General features: G+C 40.3%; 2 protein-coding genes across 2 annotated transcripts; one reads left to right on the forward strand and one right to left on the reverse strand.

The window, feature by feature from the left end:
- Nucleotides 1–431: 431 nt before the first annotated feature.
- LOC308412597 (GTPase IMAP family member 9-like) lies at nucleotides 432–3,081 on the reverse strand. Its single transcript, XM_080907084.1, has 2 exons — nucleotides 2,971–3,081; nucleotides 432–2,192 (listed from the first exon to the last, which is right to left on the reverse strand). Exons 1-2 carry the CDS (start codon nucleotides 2,984–2,986, stop codon nucleotides 1,120–1,122), a joined length of 1,089 nt encoding a protein of 362 aa, XP_080763210.1. The 5' UTR covers nucleotides 2,987–3,081; the 3' UTR covers nucleotides 432–1,119.
- Nucleotides 3,082–4,350: 1,269 nt separating this feature from the next.
- Nucleotides 4,351–6,257, forward strand: LOC308413075 (GTPase IMAP family member 9-like). Its single transcript, XM_080907862.1, has 2 exons — nucleotides 4,351–4,422; nucleotides 4,868–6,257. Exons 1-2 carry the CDS (start codon nucleotides 4,407–4,409, stop codon nucleotides 5,932–5,934), a joined length of 1,083 nt encoding a protein of 360 aa, XP_080763988.1. The 5' UTR covers nucleotides 4,351–4,406; the 3' UTR covers nucleotides 5,935–6,257.
- The last annotated feature ends 14,512 nt before the right edge of the window (nucleotides 6,258–20,769 follow it).

The raw sequence follows: 20,769 nt of genomic DNA on the forward strand, positions 1-20,769 counted from the left end.
TAGAGAGGTGCAAGACTTTAACTGATGCTTAATTTCTTCCAGATCTTTAAAATCTACATGTGAGAATGTGGACATTTAGCTTGTGGCAGTAGTTTGATCAGAATGTGATGCAGTACTAGATAAATAACCATGAGAAGCTAAGATACTACTATTCAACCTGTAAGTTAATATTTTGTATTTTCCAGAATTATATTTTTAAAAAAATTATAAGGTTAACCTGCGACACTGAGAAAGCAAGAACAACACTCAGTTGAATTATGACAGTGACTCACAAATTTATTTTAAAGGTGACAACTAGGTTAAAAAGAAGGACCAATGCTTACAGTTCTAGAGGTCATGGCACAAAGTCCACAAATCTAAGTTTATTGTCAGGCTGCGAGTCACACGTGTGAAGGAAAAAGGCAACGCAAACAACTCAGTCAAGGGGAAGTTAAAAGTTGGAGCAAAGATGGATTCATTCACCAAGAAAGTGAAGAAAAGTAAATCTCACAAACAAACAAAAAAAAACATATCTGCCAACAAGAGAAGTTACAAAGAGCTCCCACGATCAGTTTCTTAACTGCTTATCTATTGGAGCCTATGTGTTTAACCACTGTTACAGAGTGAGAGGGTACATCCTGCTCATGCTGAAAGTCCGTCACCAAAAATAATAATATGCTCTCACATCCACACATACACCAATCATTTCACATAAAACATAAATGTGTTTGCAAAAATGTTAAACATATACAGATATCTCTAACTATAATATTGCCATGACTGAATACTGAATGTCCCAAAAGCCCACAGTAAGACTCTACTTCAACTAATAAATCACTAAGATAGCATGAGAAGGAAATTCAATATGTCCACAGGATCTGCTGTGTGAAAACAGCGAGCTGTAAATGAAAAGAAAAAGCTTCAAAACTTCAGAAAGAAGTTTGACAAATTTTACAGGAACCTCACATATAATCCCCAAAATATTACGACTTTTGAACTTGTTGCTATCTGTGACATCATGCTAGGAAGTCTTGATATGCAGGGAAACTCAAAAAAAAAAAAAAGTATGATACAGAGGGGCAGTCACACTTTACTATATGAAGAGATCAAGACTAGGCTTACAGTCAATTAATGCATGAATCATTTAAAAGGAAATTTTAACATTTTCCCCAAACCGGTTCCAAATTTTTTAACTCCTCCAACCAATGCATGGCCAACATTAAGTGCGGTTTCAGCAGGTACTGTCAGAAAAAATAATGGATTAAACTCCTCAGCTTCATCTCTGGCTTCATTTTCATATCTGGCCTGAATCTTGCGTCTTTCTTCCTCCAGTTCTCTCTCACACTTCATCTTTAACTTCTTCATCTCCCATTCTCTCTCATCCATCTCTCTCTTTCTCTCCTCATTCATCTCCTCTCTCTCCCTCTTCCTCTCCTCCTCTCTCTCCTTCCTCTCCCTCTCTCTCTCAGCCTGGAGTTGTCTGTTGTATTTCTGCATCTCTTTCTCATATCTTTCCCGTATTTCTCTCTCCATTTTCTGTTTCTCTTTCCGTATTTCTTCTTCTTTCTCTCTCAAGATGCGTTGTTTCTCCTCTTCAATCGCCCTCTCAGCCTTTTGGAACATCTCGTTGGTGTAGTGGCTTCCTCCGTTCTTCTGGACTATCTCTCTGATCTTCTGGATCAGCTCAGTAACCTGAGAGCGCTCCTTCAGTTTATTATTGAAGACGTGGTACTGACCGTTACATCTGGCCACGAGTTCCTGAAGGTCTGAGCTTCCTTCTAAGAACTCTTCAATAGTGGTGCCTTCAAGTTGGTCCCCATGGGTAAAGAGAACCATGCTGTATTTGTCTGCTGCGTGGCCAAAGATTTTTTGAATCTTTTGCACCGTCTGTTTTTCCTCTTCAGTGAATCTGCCCAGTCTGATGACCACCAAGAAGATATGGGGTCCTGGAGAAGCATAGGAGATGCACTCGCATATATTTTTTTGAGTTTCCTCTTCATCAACCCTGGTATCAAACAGGCCTGGGGTGTCAATGACAGCAACGCGATGTCGATCCACTTTAGCTTTTCCTTTAGAAGATTCTACAGTCACAGATATGGGACGGAACTTGGATTCAAAGCACTCACGGCCCAGAATAGTGTTTCCAGTAGCACTCTTTCCAGTTCCAGTCTTCCCCACCATCACAATCCTCATCTCATCATTTGTGTAGAAATCTGTGTAGAAAGATCAGAAAGAATACATAGCATGAAATATATTGTGCTTATTATACATATACCTGATCATGCACCAGGTTTGGGGTTGGTATTTTAGGTTACAAATGTTCTGGTAGATGGTCAAAAGTTAATTCAACATCTACAGAGATGGGTCACAAGTCTCTATTCTGCTGTTGATCCTGTGAAATCAGAGTCATCCTCAGTAATGACCCTGACACTCTGCTATCAGGAAATGCAATTAATCCTTTTTTATTTCTTTCTGGTCGATATAATCACAAATGGCTTGTAAATATCACACTTATGAACCGTGTACCTATAATGTTACAGTGGATAACATATTTAATATCAGGAATCTTAATGGACATTCAAAAGTTACGACCTCTCTTCCACATCTCAGAGCTAAATTCACAAACTGCTGTCTCAGAGACTTGGTTTAAATAAGGAGCAGGTTGACATGGTTAGAAAGGAGCACTATGGACAATAGTAATGACCAAAGGAGAACAGTGAGTCTTTCTCTTTGTTTTCCTATTGCCCATTATTATTGCTTGCTATTATTTTTGTATATTGGGGTAGGTCTTGATAAACATTAAGCTTCTACCTACTCTCTTTCAGACTTAAAACATTTATTTACACCATCACAGGTCTGTGTCTAATACTGATTCAATGATCTTGTTTTTATTTTTATAATCTATCGACCTGCTTGCCAACCAAACATGATTTTAAATCAGCCATGATCACTGTTGTAACACTAGAAAACATGACTAACATGATGACTTACCGAACTTGCCAGCCATGCTTGGGTTGTAATTGCTTCTGTCGATGTTCAGTCTAAACAGTGTTGTGTAGCCAACAGAAGTGGAGCAAGAAGTGAAAGGCAAAGACTGTGCTGCAGCTTCTTCAATAGGCAGCATGAGCCAAACCACACCTACAATGACTCTACTGAACACAGAGTGAAAGTGAAAGTAATGTTTTAGTTTCAGTTACAAGGTGATTTTTCAGAAACCGGACATGGACTCTAATGTATTCAAAACTCTGCATCTGTCTGCATTAACTACTATGTGAATAAATATTTTGTTCTTGAATATTGTTCATTAAAAGTAATTTACATTTTTTATTAAAAATGTTTTGAGGTTATAAGATAACATTTTGCAAGAATTGATGTAAATTAATGATGCCAGATCTCACACATTATAAATAGAACTGAAAATATTCAGTTTGTTAATGAAAAATAATCAAAGATTTGCAGCTTGAGGACATGTAAATGTGAACACACTTTAATATATCCTGTTGCACTGACATTTTCGATAAGAAGCCGCAGATGTGAAACATAGTGAAAACATCATGTAAGAACTGCTTTGTGCTGCAGTGTCTGTACTTCTAAAAAAGTGTTGCTGTTTCTTGTAAATGGGGATGGGAGGAGAAAGCAAAGTCTGAAGATTGAATGCAGTGACTTCCTGTACCTGCTGTGGTCCTCAGTATCATACTATATTAAATAACCAGGACATAAAACAATGCAGCTGAGAAACTGAAACTGAAAATAGATGTTCCTCAGATCCAATTTTTTTTGAGTTTTTCATTAGTCTTAGAAAGTAAGCAGAGCACATTACTGTTTTCACACTTATATTTGTTTATGAATAGAGCCAATAACATCTAAATAAGTAAATATAAACAGTCACTAAAGCTGCTTTGCTGCTATATACACATGCAGCGTGTGCTTGTAATGCACAGGACTAATCAGACTGACGCTGGAAACATCATTCTAGCACAACAGTGCTTTGAATCGAAGTGAAGTGCTAAGTCTATGACTGTAGCCTGTTCTAAAGGGAAAGCCATATCTGTTTGATACCAGGCCTTCCTTGGATAAAATCACAAAGGTGCATCCCTGTGCATCTCCTAAGCTTCTCCATGACCCTGTATCTTCTTGTATGCTCTCAGATGGGGCAGATACACTGAAGAGGAAATGCACATGGTGCAAAGAATTCAAGAAATCAACATGGTTATCCGGCTTTATAAAAAACCCTTATAACTGGAAAAATACCACAAAACTTTAGTTTTACTTTCACTCTGTGTCCAATGCAGTTATTTGTGGGTGTGGATTGGTTGATATGCTCTATTTAAGGAGGTGCAGCACAGCCTCTGACTTTCACTTCTGACTTGACACAGAAGAAGTATCTGCACTGTACTATTTAGGACAGGAACAATTTCATCCCAAACATGGACAGCAAACTTGGTAAGTCTTCATGTTAGTGATATTTTTTTAATGTTACAGCAGTGATCAGGCTTGAATAATTAAATGTTAGACAAGCTCTGTGGAGAAAGTCTTTTGTAGACATCAGCTGTAGCTGTAGCTTTGAAAATCACTTTGAAATAACTTTTAACCCTCTAATCCTAGCTTCAAACTCCAATCCCAACCCTATGATTTAGGATTTTATATGTATGTGAGGTAAAAAAAAAAAAAAAAAAAAAAATCTAAATAATAATTAATAACACATACACATCACTGATCATGACTATGACCTCACAGAATTAATAGTTGTGACACATCTTCTTGGGTATCTGCAAATTTTTGGAATCTAGAAAAATCGATCCCAAAACTTAGTTAATGTTCAGAAAAAAAAATATGTATTAGAGCCTGATGTAGATCCTTATTCATTGTTTCTGATCTTTCTACACAGATTCTGGCAGGACAAATGATGATGAGATGAGGATTGTGATAGTGGGAAAGACTGGAACTGGAAAGAGTGCTACTGGAAACACTATTCTGGGTCGTGAGTGCTTTGAATCCAAGTTCAGTGCCAAATCTATGACTGTAGAGTGTTCAAAAGGCAAAGTTAAAGTGGATGGGCAGCAAGTTGCTGTCACTGACACCCCGGGGCTGTTTGATACCAGGTTTGATAAGGAGAGAACAACTAAAGATGTATGCCAGTGCATCTCCTATGCTTCTCCAGGACCTCATATCTTCTTGGTGGTCATCAGACTGGGCAGATACACTGAAGAGGAAAAACAGACGGTGCAAAGGATTCAAACAATCTTTGGCCACGCAGCAGACAAATACAGCATGGTTCTCTTTACCCATGGAGACCTACTTGAAGGCACCACTATTGAAGAGTTCTTAGAAGAAAGCTCAGACCTGCAGCAACTCGTGGCCAGATGTAACGGTCAGTACCACGTCTTCAATAATAAACTGAAGGAGCGCTCTCAGGTCACTGAGCTGATCCAGAAGATCAGAGAGATAGTCCAGAAGAACGGAGGAAGCCACTACACCAATGAGATGTTCCAAGAGGCTGAGAGGGCGATTGAAGAGGAGAAACAACGCATCCTGAGAGAGAAAGAAGAAGAAATACAGAAAGAAAAGGAGAAGGTTGAGAGAGAAATACGGGAAAGATATGAGAAAGAGATGCAGAAATACAACGAACAACTCCAGGCTGAGAGAGAGGGGGAGAGGAAGGAAAGAGAGGGGGAGATGAATGAGGAGAGAAAGAGAGAGATGGAGGAGAGAGAGGCAGAGAGGGAGTACAAAGAATTGGAGATGAAGAAGTTAAAGGAGAAGTGTGAGAGAGAACTGGAGGAAGAAAGACGCAAGATTCAGTCCTGGTGTGAAAACAAGGCCAGAGATGAAGCTGAGAAGTTTAATCCATTTTATCATCTGATACGAATCGGTGAAGTAGTCGCCGATGCTGGCAGGAGGATTTTTAAAGAAATCAAACAACTAGAAAGGGCAATTTTTAGCCTGTTCAAATAAAAACATGAACATCACTGAAGTGTTGGTAGTAGAGTAATATAGTAGTATAGTATAGTCTCACACTGCCATCTACTGTTCTGTATTAAAATGTGTATTAGTAACATTAAATAAAGAAACACACTTATGTTTGATTATCAGTGACTTCTGTTTTTCCTATTGAACTAATGCTCTTGCTTGCTCTTGTTTTCTGCATATTAATATTAATTACAACACACTTACCAGATTTTACTGTAATCCTTCTATCATTGATTTAGTTTTCACTTTGTCAGTGTCAAAGTATTCCTTTCATGGATTTTGTCGCTGAGCTGAACTTGAAGTAAAGATATAATGATACAATTAAACCCCAGAAAGTTGATTCTGTTCATCTGAACGTAGTGTTTTCACTGGGGGAAACATTTCATCACTCATCCAAGTGACTTCTTCATTCTCACATGAATGCAGATTTCCTCAATGAAACTAGCACCTCAGTGAAATTAAAGTAAACCTTTTTGTGAAGCAAAATATTTCTGTCCACTTGGAGTCTAAAACTGAATAAGCTCTGGACACCCTGAATCAGTCAAATTTATATTGAATGCTTTTCTTTGCCATCTCACTGTGAGCTACTGTGAGTTTTTGCCAGTTTACAGCTTTCTTCTCTTTTCTTTGTTTGGTTTTGCAACAGTTTTGTGTGGATAGCCAGTATGTATTTCATAATACAATTTTTTCCCCCAATTTTAATGTTTCTGTTGAAACCAACCAAGCTTGAGGACAAAATGATCAGTAATAATTTAATAAATAATCTTGGACTGACTATGAAGTAAGTTGTCTTTTTGTTTTAGAGGGACAAAGGTGAAGAAGTGGTGTTTTATTACTGTCCTTTATGACACTTTCCTAACTTTTGTTGTTTCCAACTGATGGTGCTCTGCTCTGTGTTTCACTTCAACTGTTCACATGCCAAATTTTCACTGCACTTCAAGTTCAAACTTTATAAATACAGTTTGTTTGTATGTGACTTTAAGTGTAAATAGAAAAATAGAAATAGAAAAAAAATAGAAATTGTTTTTTGTCATCAATTTTTTGGATCCAATGACATTGAACAAAATGGAGGTACTGAAGAGTTGCACTGAAAGTATCCCCGCCTGTCACAAACTATACGCACTGGAAGCAATTGTGGCATTTTTTGTTGTTGTTGTTGTTGTAATTTTAGGCCATTTTGTGCAGAGGCATTAGCAGCAGGTTTTTCAAGTCACTAAGTGGTCCCAGTCTCATAGGCACTCAAGTATGTCAGTGTGAACAAGACGGCCGTGTCACTTACCAGCATCACTGCTCAGGTACAGTTTGTGTAATGCATCAAGAAAACAAACTATCATTGATGAAGTCATGGTGCTATCTTTCTGTCTTGTAAAATATCATGCACAAATGTCCACACTAACTTTTCCATTTTTAATGGGGACACAGTAGCTATGACATTAAGGGAAGAGAGGTTCTGAAATGCATTATATTTTACTGGAAAATGAAGTACTTACCTCTCAGAGGTAAGTACTTCATTTAATTAAATTTGTTGTTATTTAAATTGCTTAGCAATTTAATTAACAACTTTTAAATACATTCTTTTTCATAGTATAATCTTCACGTGCTTCATCTGAAGCACACTTTCTGTGTACTCACTACCTAATTTAAAGCCAAAGTATTCACTCACTTTCTCTGTACTGTTTCGCTAGCTTAGCCTAGCTCGTAGCCGACTCGTTAGCACCATGGCTACTTCACCTGTCCCTCCTGCACTTTATTTGTGTCAGATGTTTAGTTACTCCTCGGCCTCCTTTAGCAATAATGATATCTGTAACAAATGTAACATATTTGCAGCTCTTGAGGCCAGGATTACTGAATTGGAGACTTGGCTTCGCACCCTTCATTCACCCATAGCTAGCCAGGCCCCTGTAGCTGGTGCAGCCGAAGATAGCGTAGGCCCCGCTAGATTTTCCCCGGCAGACCCCAAGCAGCTGGGGAAAGAGGGCGGCTGGGTGACGGTGAGGAGGAAGCATAGTCCTAAACAGAAGCCCTAGGTACACCACCAACCCGTTCATGTGTCTAACCGTTTTTCCCCACTCGGGGAACCCGCCGGGGGTCAAAACTCTGGTAATTGGTGATTCTGTTCTCAGACATGTGAAGCTAGAGACACCGGCAACCATAGTCAATTGTCTTCCAGGGGCCAGAGCAGGCGACATTGATGGAAATTTAAAACTGCTGGCTAAGGGTAAACGTAAATTCAGTAAAATCATAATTCACGTCGGCAGTAATGACACCCGGTTACGCCAATCGGAGGTCACTAAAATCAATATTGAATCGGTGTGCAACTTTGCCAAAACAATGTCGGACTCTGTAGTTTTCTCTGGTCCCCTCCCCAATCAGACCAGGAGTGACATGTTTAGCCGCATGTTCTCCTTAAATTGCTGGCTGTCTGAGTGGTGTCCCAGAAACGATGTGGGCTTCATAGATAATTGGCAAACCTTCTGGAGGAAACCTGGTCTTGTTAGGAGAGACGGCAACCATCCCACTTTGGATGGAGCAGCTCTCATTTCTAGAAATATGGACAAATTTATTAAACCCCCCAAAATATGACTATCCAGAGTTGGGACCAGGAAGCAGAGTTGCAGTCTTACACGCCTCTCTCCTCCTGCTACCCCCCCAAAAACCCATCTCCATAGAGACTCTGTCAGCTTCCAAAAAGACAAAAAACAAACTAAAAACCAGCAACAAACAACTTAAACATAAACAATTACAAAGAAAGAACAATACAGTATCTACATTTGAACCAAAGAGTAAAACAGTGAAATGTGGATTATTAAATATTAGGTCTCTCTCCTCCAAGTCTCTGTTAGTACATGACTTAATAATTGATCAACAAATTGATTTACTCTGCCTTACAGAAACCTGGTTGCAGCAGGATGATTATGTTAGTTTAAATGAATCAACACCCCCGAGTCATTCTAACTACCAGAAATCTCGAAGCACAGGCCAAGGGGGCGGTGTGGCAGCAATTTTTCACACCAGCCTATTAATTAATGAAAGACCAAGACAGACTTTTAATTCATTTGAAAGCCTGATGCTTAACATTGTCCACCCCAGCTGTGAAACTCAGAAACCAGTCTTACTTGTTATCATCTATCGTCCACCCGGGCCTTACACAGAGTTTCTGTCTGATTTCTCAGACTTTATATCTAATTTAGTTCTGAGCTCAGATAAAATAATTATTGTGGGTGATTTTAACATCCATGTAGATGCTAAAAATGACAGCCTCAACATGGCATTTAATCTGTTATTAGACTCAATTGGTTTCTCTCAAAATGTAAAAGAACCCACCCACCACTTTAATCACACTCTAGATCTTGTTTTAACATATGGCATAGAAACTGAACATTTAACAGTGTTTCCTGAAAACCCTCTCCTGTCTGATCATTTCCTGATAACATTTACATTTACAATAATTGATTATACAGCGGTGGAGAGTAGACTTTATCACAGTAGATGTCTTTCTGAAAGCGCTGTAACTAAGTTTAAGAATATAATCCACCCACTGTTATCATCTTCAATGCCCTGTACCAACACAGAGTAGAGCAGCTATCTGAACGCTACCCCAACAGAGGTCAATTATCTTGTTAATAATTTCACCTCCTCACTACATACGACTCTGGATACTGTAGCTCCTGTGAAAACTAAGGTTTCAGATCAGAAGTACCTGACTCCGTGGTATAATTCTGAAACACGTACCCTAAAGCAGATGACTCGTAATCTGGAGAGGAAATGGCGTGTCACAAATTTAGAGGATCATCATTTTGCCTGGAGAAATAGTTTGCTGCTTTATAAGAAAGCCCTCCGCAAAGCCAGAACATCTTACTATTCATCACTGATTGAAGAAAATAAGAACAACCCCAGGTTTCTCTTCAGCACTGTAGCCAGGCTGACAAAAAATCAGAGCTCTTTTGAGCCAACCATCCCTTTAACGTTAACTAGTAATGACTTCATGAACTTCTTCACAAATAAAATTTTTATCATTAGAGAAAAAATTACCAATAATCATCCCACAGATGTAATATTATCTACAGCTACTCTTAGTACCATTGATGTTAAGTTAGACTCTTTTTCTCTAATTGATCTTTCTGAGTTAACTTCAATAATTACTTCCTCCAAATCATCAACGTGTCTTTTAGACCCCATTCCTACAAAACTGCTCAAAGAAGTCCTTCCATTAATTAATTCTTCGATCTTAAATATGATCAACCTATCTCTAATGATCAGCTATGTACCACAGGCCTTCAAGCTAGCTGTAGTTAAACCTTTACTCAAAAAGCCATCTCTAGACCCAGCAGTCTTAGCTAATTATAGGCCAATCTCCAACCTTCCTTTCATATCAAAAATCCTTGAAAGAGTAGTTGTCAAACAGCTAACAGATCATCTGCAGAGGAATGGTTTATTTGAAGAGTTTCAGTCAGGTTTCAGAGCTCAGCACAGCACAGAAACAGCTTTAGTGAAGGTTACAAATGATCTTCTTATGGCCTCTGACAGTGGACTCATCTCTGTGCTTGTCCTGCTAGACCTTAGTGCAGCATTCGATACTGTTGACCATAATATCCTATTAGAGCGATTAGAACATGCTGTAGGTATTACAGGTACTGCACTGCAGTGGTTTGTATCATATCTATCTAATAGACTCCAATTTGTGCATGTAAATGGAGAGTCCTCTTCACACACTGAGGTTAATTATGGAGTTCCTCAGGGTTCAGTGCTAGGACCAATTCTGTTTAGATTATACATGCTTCCCTTAGGCAGCATCATTAGAAGACATAGCATACATTTTCACTGCTATGCAGATGACAACCAGCTTTATCTATCCATGAAGCCAGATAACACACACCAATTAGTTAAACTGCAGGAATGTCTTAAAGACATAAAGACCTGGATGGCCGCTAACTTTCTGCTTCTTAATTCAGATAAAACTGAGGTTATTGTACTCGGCCCTGAAAAGCTTAGAAATATGGTATCTAACCAGATTCTTACTCTGGATAGCATTACCTTGGCCTCCAGTAACGCTGTGAGGAACCTTGGAGTCATTTTTTGACCAGGATATTAGAGGTGGGAATCACCATACACCCCACGATACGATATTATCACAATACTTAACTCACGATATGATATTATTGCGATTTTTTTTTAATATATATATTTTTGCAATATTCTGGGTATTGCAATACGATATTTTGTGATTTATCACATATTTTTTCTACTGCAGATTTTGTCCATAAAGGTAAACTTTATCAATATTCATTTTATCTAATAATAAAGTCTCACACTCAGTCTTTCTCTCATGTCAGTCAGTTTTATTGCTGACAAAGTGAACGGTTTGTATAACAGTCTAGTAACCAACTTAGCTGAACGTAACTATCTGGTACAATTATAGCTTAAAACAAAATATAATTTTACATTAAATAAAAAAGTTTTAAATTTAAATAAAATAAAACATTTCTTAAATTAAAATAAGTAAACTGTCCTGTTTGTTGCTGCCCTAAAAAGTTAAACACATTTGGACAGTGAAGCAATGTCAGCATTCTTGCTCAGAAAAAGGAGCTGATCAACATGCTCTGAAGTCAGAGTGCTCCGTTTTGCTGTGACGATGTCTCCAGCGGTTGAGAAGACTCTTTCAGCCGAGACACTAGTACCTGGGATACAAAGGTATCTTTTTGCCAGTGTGGCCAGGAAAGGATAGACTTCCTCATGGGATTTCCACCAGCTTAGTGGGTCTTTTGTGAGTGCCAGTGACGTGACCTCCTGGTATCTTTTCACCTCCTCCTCAGCTGTGGCAGATAATGATTTTGGTGGGGCTCCAACATCACCATAAGTCTGACCAAGCAAGTCTGTTAACCCACAAGACTTCCTCATCTTGGCTGGTATGAGAGGGGGTCTGGGATTTTGTTCAGTCTCGTCAGGTTTCTCATGATGTTCATGGGCTTCTGGCTCACAGATGGGCTGCTGCCTCTTTTCTTCCTGTAGAAAACCCACACACATACAGAGAGAGGGAGAAAATAAATATTTCATGTCTTTTAGTATGCAGTAATATGTTAGCAAATTATAATTAATGTATTTAATTGTTAAATAGAATATTACCAATATGACAAAAATATCACCGATCTACTAATATTGTAAGTAAGTAATTTAAATTATAACACCAGAATGTTTGCTTACCTGAAGGCTTATAGCCTCAGCAACCACTCTGGCATAGGTTTCCTGTCTTTCCTCCAGTGACAGGAACGGCAGGGTTTTAAAGCGTGGGTCGAGAGCTGATGCTGTGTAGAGGGTGTTCCTCTCGACTGTGCTGGCATATCTCTTCTTAAGATCTTGACTGATACTTTGCTTGATGTTTCTGACCAGCGCTGTGTCACCAATGTTGTCTTGGGTGTCGTGCAACAGCTGTGCTAGCAGCGGTGCTACGAGAGACAGAGTAGGATTCTTTTCCTCAGACATCACAGTAGTCACGACTTGCATTGACTTCAAGGCCCGGACAATTTCTTCAGTGTTCCCAATATCCGTCTCGTTTAGAGTAAAGATATCTGTGCTACTCTTTCTGACTTCGGGAGACAGCAGCGCTGCACAAATCGCAGGTTGTTGTTCAAGGAAACGCTGGAGCATGTCATAAGCACTGTTCCATCTCGTGCAGACGTCGGTCTTGAGCTTGTGAGTCGGGAGCTGTAACATTTTCTGTTTTTGCTCCAGAGCGTGGTTTGCCACTGTGCTTCTATTGAAAAACCCAGTTATGCGCCGCACTCTTCCCAAGACCCTGGCTACTGCAGGCAGGTTTAAGGCTCGTTGTGATGCCAGATTGAGCGTATGGGCGAAACACTTCACATGCAGGTATCCCGCTAGCTGAGTGGCAATTGTCATATTAGAAGCATTGTCGGTGACAACCACCAGATTTTTGTCGGCAATCCCCCATTCCTGTGCTGCATTTTGCAGGAGATTTGCAATGTTCGCTCTGGTGTGACTTTCATGTAATGTTCGAGTTTGGAGAACGTAAGACAGCAGTTGCCAGTCCGCTGTGAGATAATGAGCTGTTATAGTCACATATGAATCCACAGCCCGCGAGGTCCATGCGTCGCAAGTTAATGCAACCCTTTCTGCTGTGCTCAAACTTTCCTCAACTTTACGCTTCACATCTATGTAGAGATTGGGTACGGCTGTGTCCGCGAAAAAACTTCGTGATGGTATCTGTTGTGATATTTTGATACCATGGTAGCATTTACAGGATATTGTTTTATTGTGATATTATACAGAAAAGAGTTACTCAATAAGGCCCATTTAATAGTTGTTTTTCTCTTTCTCTGTGACCCAAGAATTAATGTGTAAGACTCACAGGCTGGTACCCCAAGGTCGAAAACACCACAGAGACGAGACCACTTCCTTACTCCCATCCTCCCTTTTTCTTTATCTCTTAGAAAAAGGCTCGTTAAAGGCCAGGTGGTTTGTTTCAGAATTCACTAATGAAAGAACTCTGTATTCTATGTCTAGGAGTGTATTTTGCTGGGATGATCATAAATTGTAGCTGAACTGATAAACTACACACAGGATACTTCTTTGCTCACAAGGCAGGAAGACGTTTCCTTATTTGGTCTGTACCGGAACTTGCTGACACACGAACCTTTTTTTTCTCTATATAAGCTGTTGTATACTTAATAAACCTTTGAGTCGATTTGGGAAGGCAACCTGAAGCAGTCTGTGTTTCCTTGTTCTCCCAAGCTGCTCCCGACGTCGTAACTAACCCAGCTGAACGGCATACCTGAGTGTTACTTTGAATAATTAGGAATCTAATAAAGAAAGGACAAAACTCTGCTTATCGCTCACGCCACGGAGGAAACCCGGGACGGCAATTTCCTTCAATTTTGGTGTCAGAAGTGGGATTGGCTGACAGAAGGTAAATATGCGTCTTTCATATTTATATAAAGACCGTATTATACCTCTCTCAGTGATCGATCCATAAAGAAACGGGATATGCTGACGAAGTTTCACTTAGTGATCCAGAGAGATACACTGACGACTTCCTCAGTCCCCGAATAAAGTAAATTAACCCTTGTGTGGTGTTGGTGGACCCGCTCAGAAAGACACAGGAAGTTGCCTGTTGTTTTGCGAGAAGTTGCTCGATAAGTGAGAAGCTGCTCACCAAAAAGTGACACAGGAAGTTGCCTGTTGTCTTGAATATTTTAATTTTGTTAAAAAAAAACAAAAAAAAAAACGACCCGCTAGAGTTGTGGCTTTCCAAATTAACACTATCAAACAATTTTATGTTAAATTACTATGAATTAATGTGCTTCTCGTTTTTCTTTTATATAAAATGTTATAAATAAATCAGTTATAATCAAGTGGAGTGAGTGGAAAGACACAACACATTTATACGTAAAAAAAATAATAATAATAATAATTAATTGTTTAATTTTTCTTTTGAAAAAAAACAAAAAAAACAAAAACAAAACAAAACACGGGTCTCAAGGGTTAAAAGCAGTAAATTAAAAGCAGAAAGACACAGGAAGTTGCCTGTTGTTTTGCGAGAAGTTGCTCGTTAAGCGAGAAGTTGCTCGTTAAGTGAGAGTTGCTCACCCAAACAAAAATTGCTAGCAATAAATTTAAAGTAACCTCAGCTGTGCCGCAGCGAAATACTAACATAAATCCTTCAAGCGTGTAAACCCCTCTGGAAATCACTGAACATGGGTCAGAATAATTCAAAGACCACAGACAGGTCCGATAAAAAATCGAAATTAACTGTAAAACAAAATAATAAAATAAACTATAAAATCACAAATAACGGCTCAGTGCGCCTCCCACTTCCGGTTACGTGTAACCCACGTCCGCGAATCGGTGAAGACGTCCATGATCACGTATCCAGAACATGCGGAAGTGCTTATGTGACCGACTTTGTTTACAACTTACGGACTGTAAGTTCAATGCATTCTAATTTATTTCCGGAGCCCTATCCCGAACGATTATCGCCAGAAAACAGGTCAGTAAAACTGAAGGCCAGTGCAGATACTACCACGAAAGCTAAAAGTGTTAAGATAATGTTGAATTTTGATGTAGAAGGCTCAGAGGAAAGTGAGAAACTAATGTATGCAGGATTACCCGCTCCAGCACAGCAAGGAAGTTTCAGAGGACGGAAGGATAAAAGTAGAGATATGTGTTTTTATTGTGGCTCAGTTTTCCAGCAGCCGCAGACACCCAGAGCAAAAATGAATTTGTGTATTTCATTTAACATAAAGGGTGAAATGTTTGCTGACACTGATAACAGCTTATGTTTTCTCTGCCCTATGTACCGACATGATGGAGAAGGAACATCCTCTGTGTCAGCTGGACCCTCAGCAGAGAATGAACTCAACATCCTTTTTGTCCGGTACTCTATGTCACACACTGTGCCAAAAAAACGTGTACAGACGCCACTACCAGGTAATCCCATGACTGGGAGCCACACTTTTGTTTCTCTAAGGTCAAACAGTGATTTTGTCACATAACTCAGACATAGTTTATGACATAACTACACCATGTCGACACATAGATCTAACCTACCCTATCCACTGTACTATTTCTGCAGTTACATTGCCAGCTGAATACCAGAATATGACATTATGGTCAAAAAGTGAGAATGATATAGGATTTATTGACTGTACACTTTATCACGTACACCTATTAAAACACAACAAGCCAGTATATGTCAAGCAACATCCCATTTCTGCCGAAAAAGCCGCAGCCCTAGATGTCATGATAGGAGATTTATTGACTACAGGAGTAATAAAGCCCACACTCCTGTCAATCCTGTGCCAAAGCCTAACAAACCTGGCGTATGGCGTTTCATACAAGACTTAAGACAAATTAATGCAGTCAACATTCCTCTGCCACCTCTCGTTTCAGATGTTCACAGCATATTGACATGCATTGCATACACATTTTACCGTGGTGGATTTATGCTCCGCTCCTTTTTCTCAGTACCTGTGCATGAAGACACACAGCCGTTATTTGCATTCACACATAGAAATAAGCAGTACACTTGGACTCGTTTGCCCCAAGGCATGGTAGACAGCCCTGCTGCTTTCTCAATGGTGGTCCGTGCTACCCTGGACAGCTTCACTCCTCCAGGGCTGTACTAGATGACCTCCTCCTCTGTGCTGAAAGTGAAAAACTATGTCAAACTGCTACACACATGCTTCTCCAGCACCTCCAAAAGACTGGCCACAAAGCATCAGCAAAGAAAATGCAGTACTGTCAGACTTCTGTTCAATATTTGGGATTCACACTGTCTCACGGAAAACGTTCCATGACTGCAGACAGGGTCAAAGCTGTGACCTCTGTCCCTCGGCCCACTACACAGAAGGAAATGTTGTCCTTCCTGGGCATGGTGAACTATTGCAGACAGTGGATACCAGACTGTTCTTTTCATGACCACATTCTGCGTGACTGTTGTAAAAAAGACAAGCCTCCTCGAATACTGTGGTCCACAGAAATGACTGCCTCTTTCAATGCATTAAAGGGAGTGCTGACCTCCGCCACTCAAAGGTGCTGCCTGAATTGTTCAGGGAATGCCGGCCTGCCTGAGGGCAGTAGCAGCTTGCTCTATCATGATAAGGGACTGCGAGAAGCTCACACTCTCACATGACACTATTCTACACACCAATCACCAGGTCACGACCATTCTAGCAAACATAACTACACAACATATGCAAATCTCACCATAAAAGCGAGCAGCACACCCAATTCGCCAGCACATTTATTGATCCTATGCTGTGTTCTTCTGACCGACAGGATGGCTTTGACGATCATGACTGCATGACACGTATACAGGAATCCACAGCACCACGTCCAGATTTAGAGCAAACACCTATCCCAGACTCAGCCACGGTTTATGTGGACAGGTCCTGTTCAAGGCCGAATGACAACTCATTTCTTTGTGGCTATTCAGTGGTAACATTACCTGACATCATACTAGAGGCTCACTCATTACCATTTCACTCAGCACAAAAAGCAGAGCTCATGGCTTTAATACGCGCCTGTGAGCTCCATGTGGATAGGCGTGTGACGATTTACACAGACAGCCGCTATGCATTTGGCGTCGTACATGACTTTGGCACATTGTGGAGACAAAGAGGATTTAGATCTGCTGATGGAAAACCGATTGCTAATTCTGATCTTGTGCAAAGACTTTTGCAGGCTATACAGCTGCCATCGGCCGTTGCAGTTGTAAAAAACGAAAGGACACAGTACAGCTGACACAGACAAAGCAACAGGTAATGCTTTAGCAGACGTGACAGCCAAGGCTGCAGCTGCATCGCAGCTCCCACCTCCGCAGGACGTATTATCTGTGCCCCTACAGCTGCCACTTGTTAAACCCCCAGACTATTTAGACACAAATGTTGATTTAAAATTCATACAAGAGCAAGCCTCTGCATGTGATTACACCTATTGGGAGAATAATGACTGTACCTTAGATGACAAGGATGGCCTATACAAAATCTTAAGGGTTTGATTGCCCTCCCATCTTCCCTGCTGCCAGTCCTTGTCCGACATTTTCACGGTGTGAGTCATGTCGGACAAAGAGGGGTAATAGGGGCAATAAAATCAAGATTTGTAATTGAAAAAACATCACATGCAGTAAAAAGCATATTAGCAACCTGTCTAACATGTGCGCGAACTAATGTAGGAAAATCAAAAGCAAAACATCAGCATTTACCACAACCAGATTTCCCATTTCATACATTACAAATCGATTTTACACATATGCCAGCACAAGGAAGCATCAAGTACTTACTGGTAATAGTGGATCAATTTAGTAAATGAGTAGAAGCTTATCCAACCTCAAAAGAAACTGCAGAAGTAGTCTATCAAAAGTTGAGCAATGAAATAATACCCAGATTCGGAATACCTCACCAAATTCACAGTGATAGAGGACCTTCATTTACATCAGAAGTAATTCAAAAGTGTGCCAAAACCCTAGGAATAGACTGGAAATATCATGTGCCATACCATCCTCAGAGTTCAGGAGTTGTAGAAAGAATGAATAGGACCATAAAAAATCGCCTGACTAAAGCAATGATAGAAACAGGAATGACCTGGGTCAAATTACTTCCTCAAATCCTCTGCGAGATTAGAATGACTCCATCCGCAGCAACCAAATTATCTCCATTTGAAATAATCATGGGAAGACCGTTTCCAACACCATGGTCAGCCTCCAGAGGGGCACCGCTATTAGAAGGTGATGTAGATATTGCATTGTCCGACTATGTCTACAATTTGGTAGAAACACTGAATAATAACTATCAGAAAGTTTGTCTCTCCCAGCCTCTCCCCTCCACAGATCCAACCCACAAGTGGAGACCAGGGGATACGTGTTGGTGAAGTCACTAAAACCAAGGACACTCTGGGAGGCCGCGCGTGTTCCAGCCCCAGACTGTACTGGCAGTGACGAAGAACCAGCATCCTCACAGACGGACAACCTCAGTGGATTCATGCCAGCAGGGTTAAGACCAGCCCAATCGGACCATCTCAGGCGTCGGATCAAGCAGACGACATCTCCGGCGGGCCAACGCCCGGAACCAGAGCAAATAAACACACGGGTAGACGACATCTCCGGCGAGCCAGCGCCAGGATCCAATGTACATACACACACACAATCACTGATTAACACACAACGCCTGAAAGAACAACAACAAGGTACTCAAACATCCAGCAGGAACAGAAAGCCGGAAGTACCACATGATGTCTAACCTGATAAAGCTAGACTCATTCCATCCTGATAATGGAGAAAATGAAATGCCCATTGTCATCATACGACATTTATTCTATGTCTCTCGAACCTGGGACCAGGCCAGGAGACAACTGAAGAACTGTTTTTCTTATATACTTTCTTATATATTTAGGTTATTTATCATATCTATCGCATTAACCTTAAGATTTCTCTTTGCTATTTTGTATTGTAGACTGCAACCATGTTCACATTTCTGCAGGTCATATTTTGCTGACGATACCTCATGCTCTATTTTGCAAGACACCTACTTAATGCACTCCTCACGCTCCCTAAAATCAGTAAATGACAAAATAGACGCCACTAATAAACGATTTTATGCACCCCATAGAGCAGGAGCTAACGCCTGGTATGAAAATGCCAGAACAGCCGCTCGTGATTTAGGAAACAGTAACTGTTATGTCTGTTCAAAGGCTAATCCAGAACAGGTTATAGTAGGATACCCCACATCCGGTTTCCCCCTCACTGAGGGACTAGAGAAAATCGGCGGAGATAATGCTCTCCTTAAAGACACTTTACAGTTGACTCTGAGCCCTCTCGACTGCCTACTTAGACACACACACACACCAACTAACCCTGAGACTCCATTAGGCGAATTATTGAAGTTATCTAATGACACCGCAGGGACCTGCGCCCCAATGAAACGCCCCAAGAATAGGTTAAAACCCTCACTGCCATTAGGACAGATCCCTCTCCATTTTAATACTAGTATGATATGTCTGCGCAGACTAAAGTTAACTGGCCCAGACACACACATAGATTATACAAAGGATAACTATACATTCTTCTCTGACTCCCCAGGTGCACGCTGTAATGAGACATGGCTAGCTGTCTCTGTGGCTGAAGTTGTATCATATCTGGAGGAACACACACACAGTTCAAGTTCGAGCGGAGAATCGATCATTGTTCCCCCAGAGGGTGTATTAAATGACACTGACTGGGGGGAGTTAGTTAAATCACACATGGTCACGCGCCTAACTAGACCAATCCCACATGCTTATTGGATGTGCAATAATACCCTTAGATTAGCTTTACCTGTTAATTGGACCGGTACCTGTGGTCTAGTAACCGTTGATGTATGCTGTACTTTCATTCCCAATAACACCGCCCCTAACGGTTCATTCACACAAGCTATGAATAGACTTGAAGCGTTGAAGATAGAACTAATTGCCAATACAGGTCACGGTCAGTGGCTAGATAAGTGGCTACAGGACACATTTGGAAAATGGAGGGAACTAATTGTAGCCTTTGTAACCGTTGCAGCATGTTTTCGATGATTATTGTCTGTTGTGTGATACCATGTATACGCTCTCGGAATTTTTGATATTAAGCTTGCTCGAAGGACCAGTTACATTTATGATTTGTTTTATGTTTATGATTTGTCTTTATATTATGTTATTACATTCTGTCTTTATACTATGTTATCATTTCATGATAAAAGGAGGGAACTGTTGTGATATTTTGATACCATGGTAGCATTTACAGGATATTGTTTTATTGTGATATTATACAGAAAAGAGTTACTCAATAAGGCCCATTTAATAGTTGTTTTTCTCTTTCTCTGTGACCCAAGAATTAATGTGTAAGACTCACAGGCTGGTACCCCAAGGTCGAAAACACCACAGAGACGAGACCACTTCCTTACTCCCATCCTCCCTTTTACTTTATCTCTTAGAAAAAGGCTCGTTAAAGGCCAGGTGGTTTGTTTCAGAATTCACTAATGAAAGAACTCTGTATTCTATGTCTAGGAGTGTATTTTGCTGGGATGATCATAAATTGTAGCTGAACTGATAAACTACACACAGGATACTTCTTTGCTCACAAGGCAGGAAGACGTTTCCTTATTTGGTCTGTACCGGAACTTGCTGACACACGAACCTTTTTTTTCTCTATATAAGCTGTTGTATACTTAATAAACCTTTGAGTCGATTTGGGAAGGCAACCTGAAGCAGTCTGTGTTTCCTTGTTCTCCCAAGCTGCTCCCGACGTCGTAACTAACCCAGCTGAACGGCATACCTGAGTGTTACTTT

The sequence above is a fragment of the Rhamphochromis sp. 'chilingali' genome (genome assembly GCF_963969265.1).
Source record: "Rhamphochromis sp. 'chilingali' genome assembly, chromosome: 16".
Classification (NCBI taxonomy): Eukaryota; Metazoa; Chordata; class Actinopteri; order Cichliformes; family Cichlidae; genus Rhamphochromis; species Rhamphochromis sp. 'chilingali'.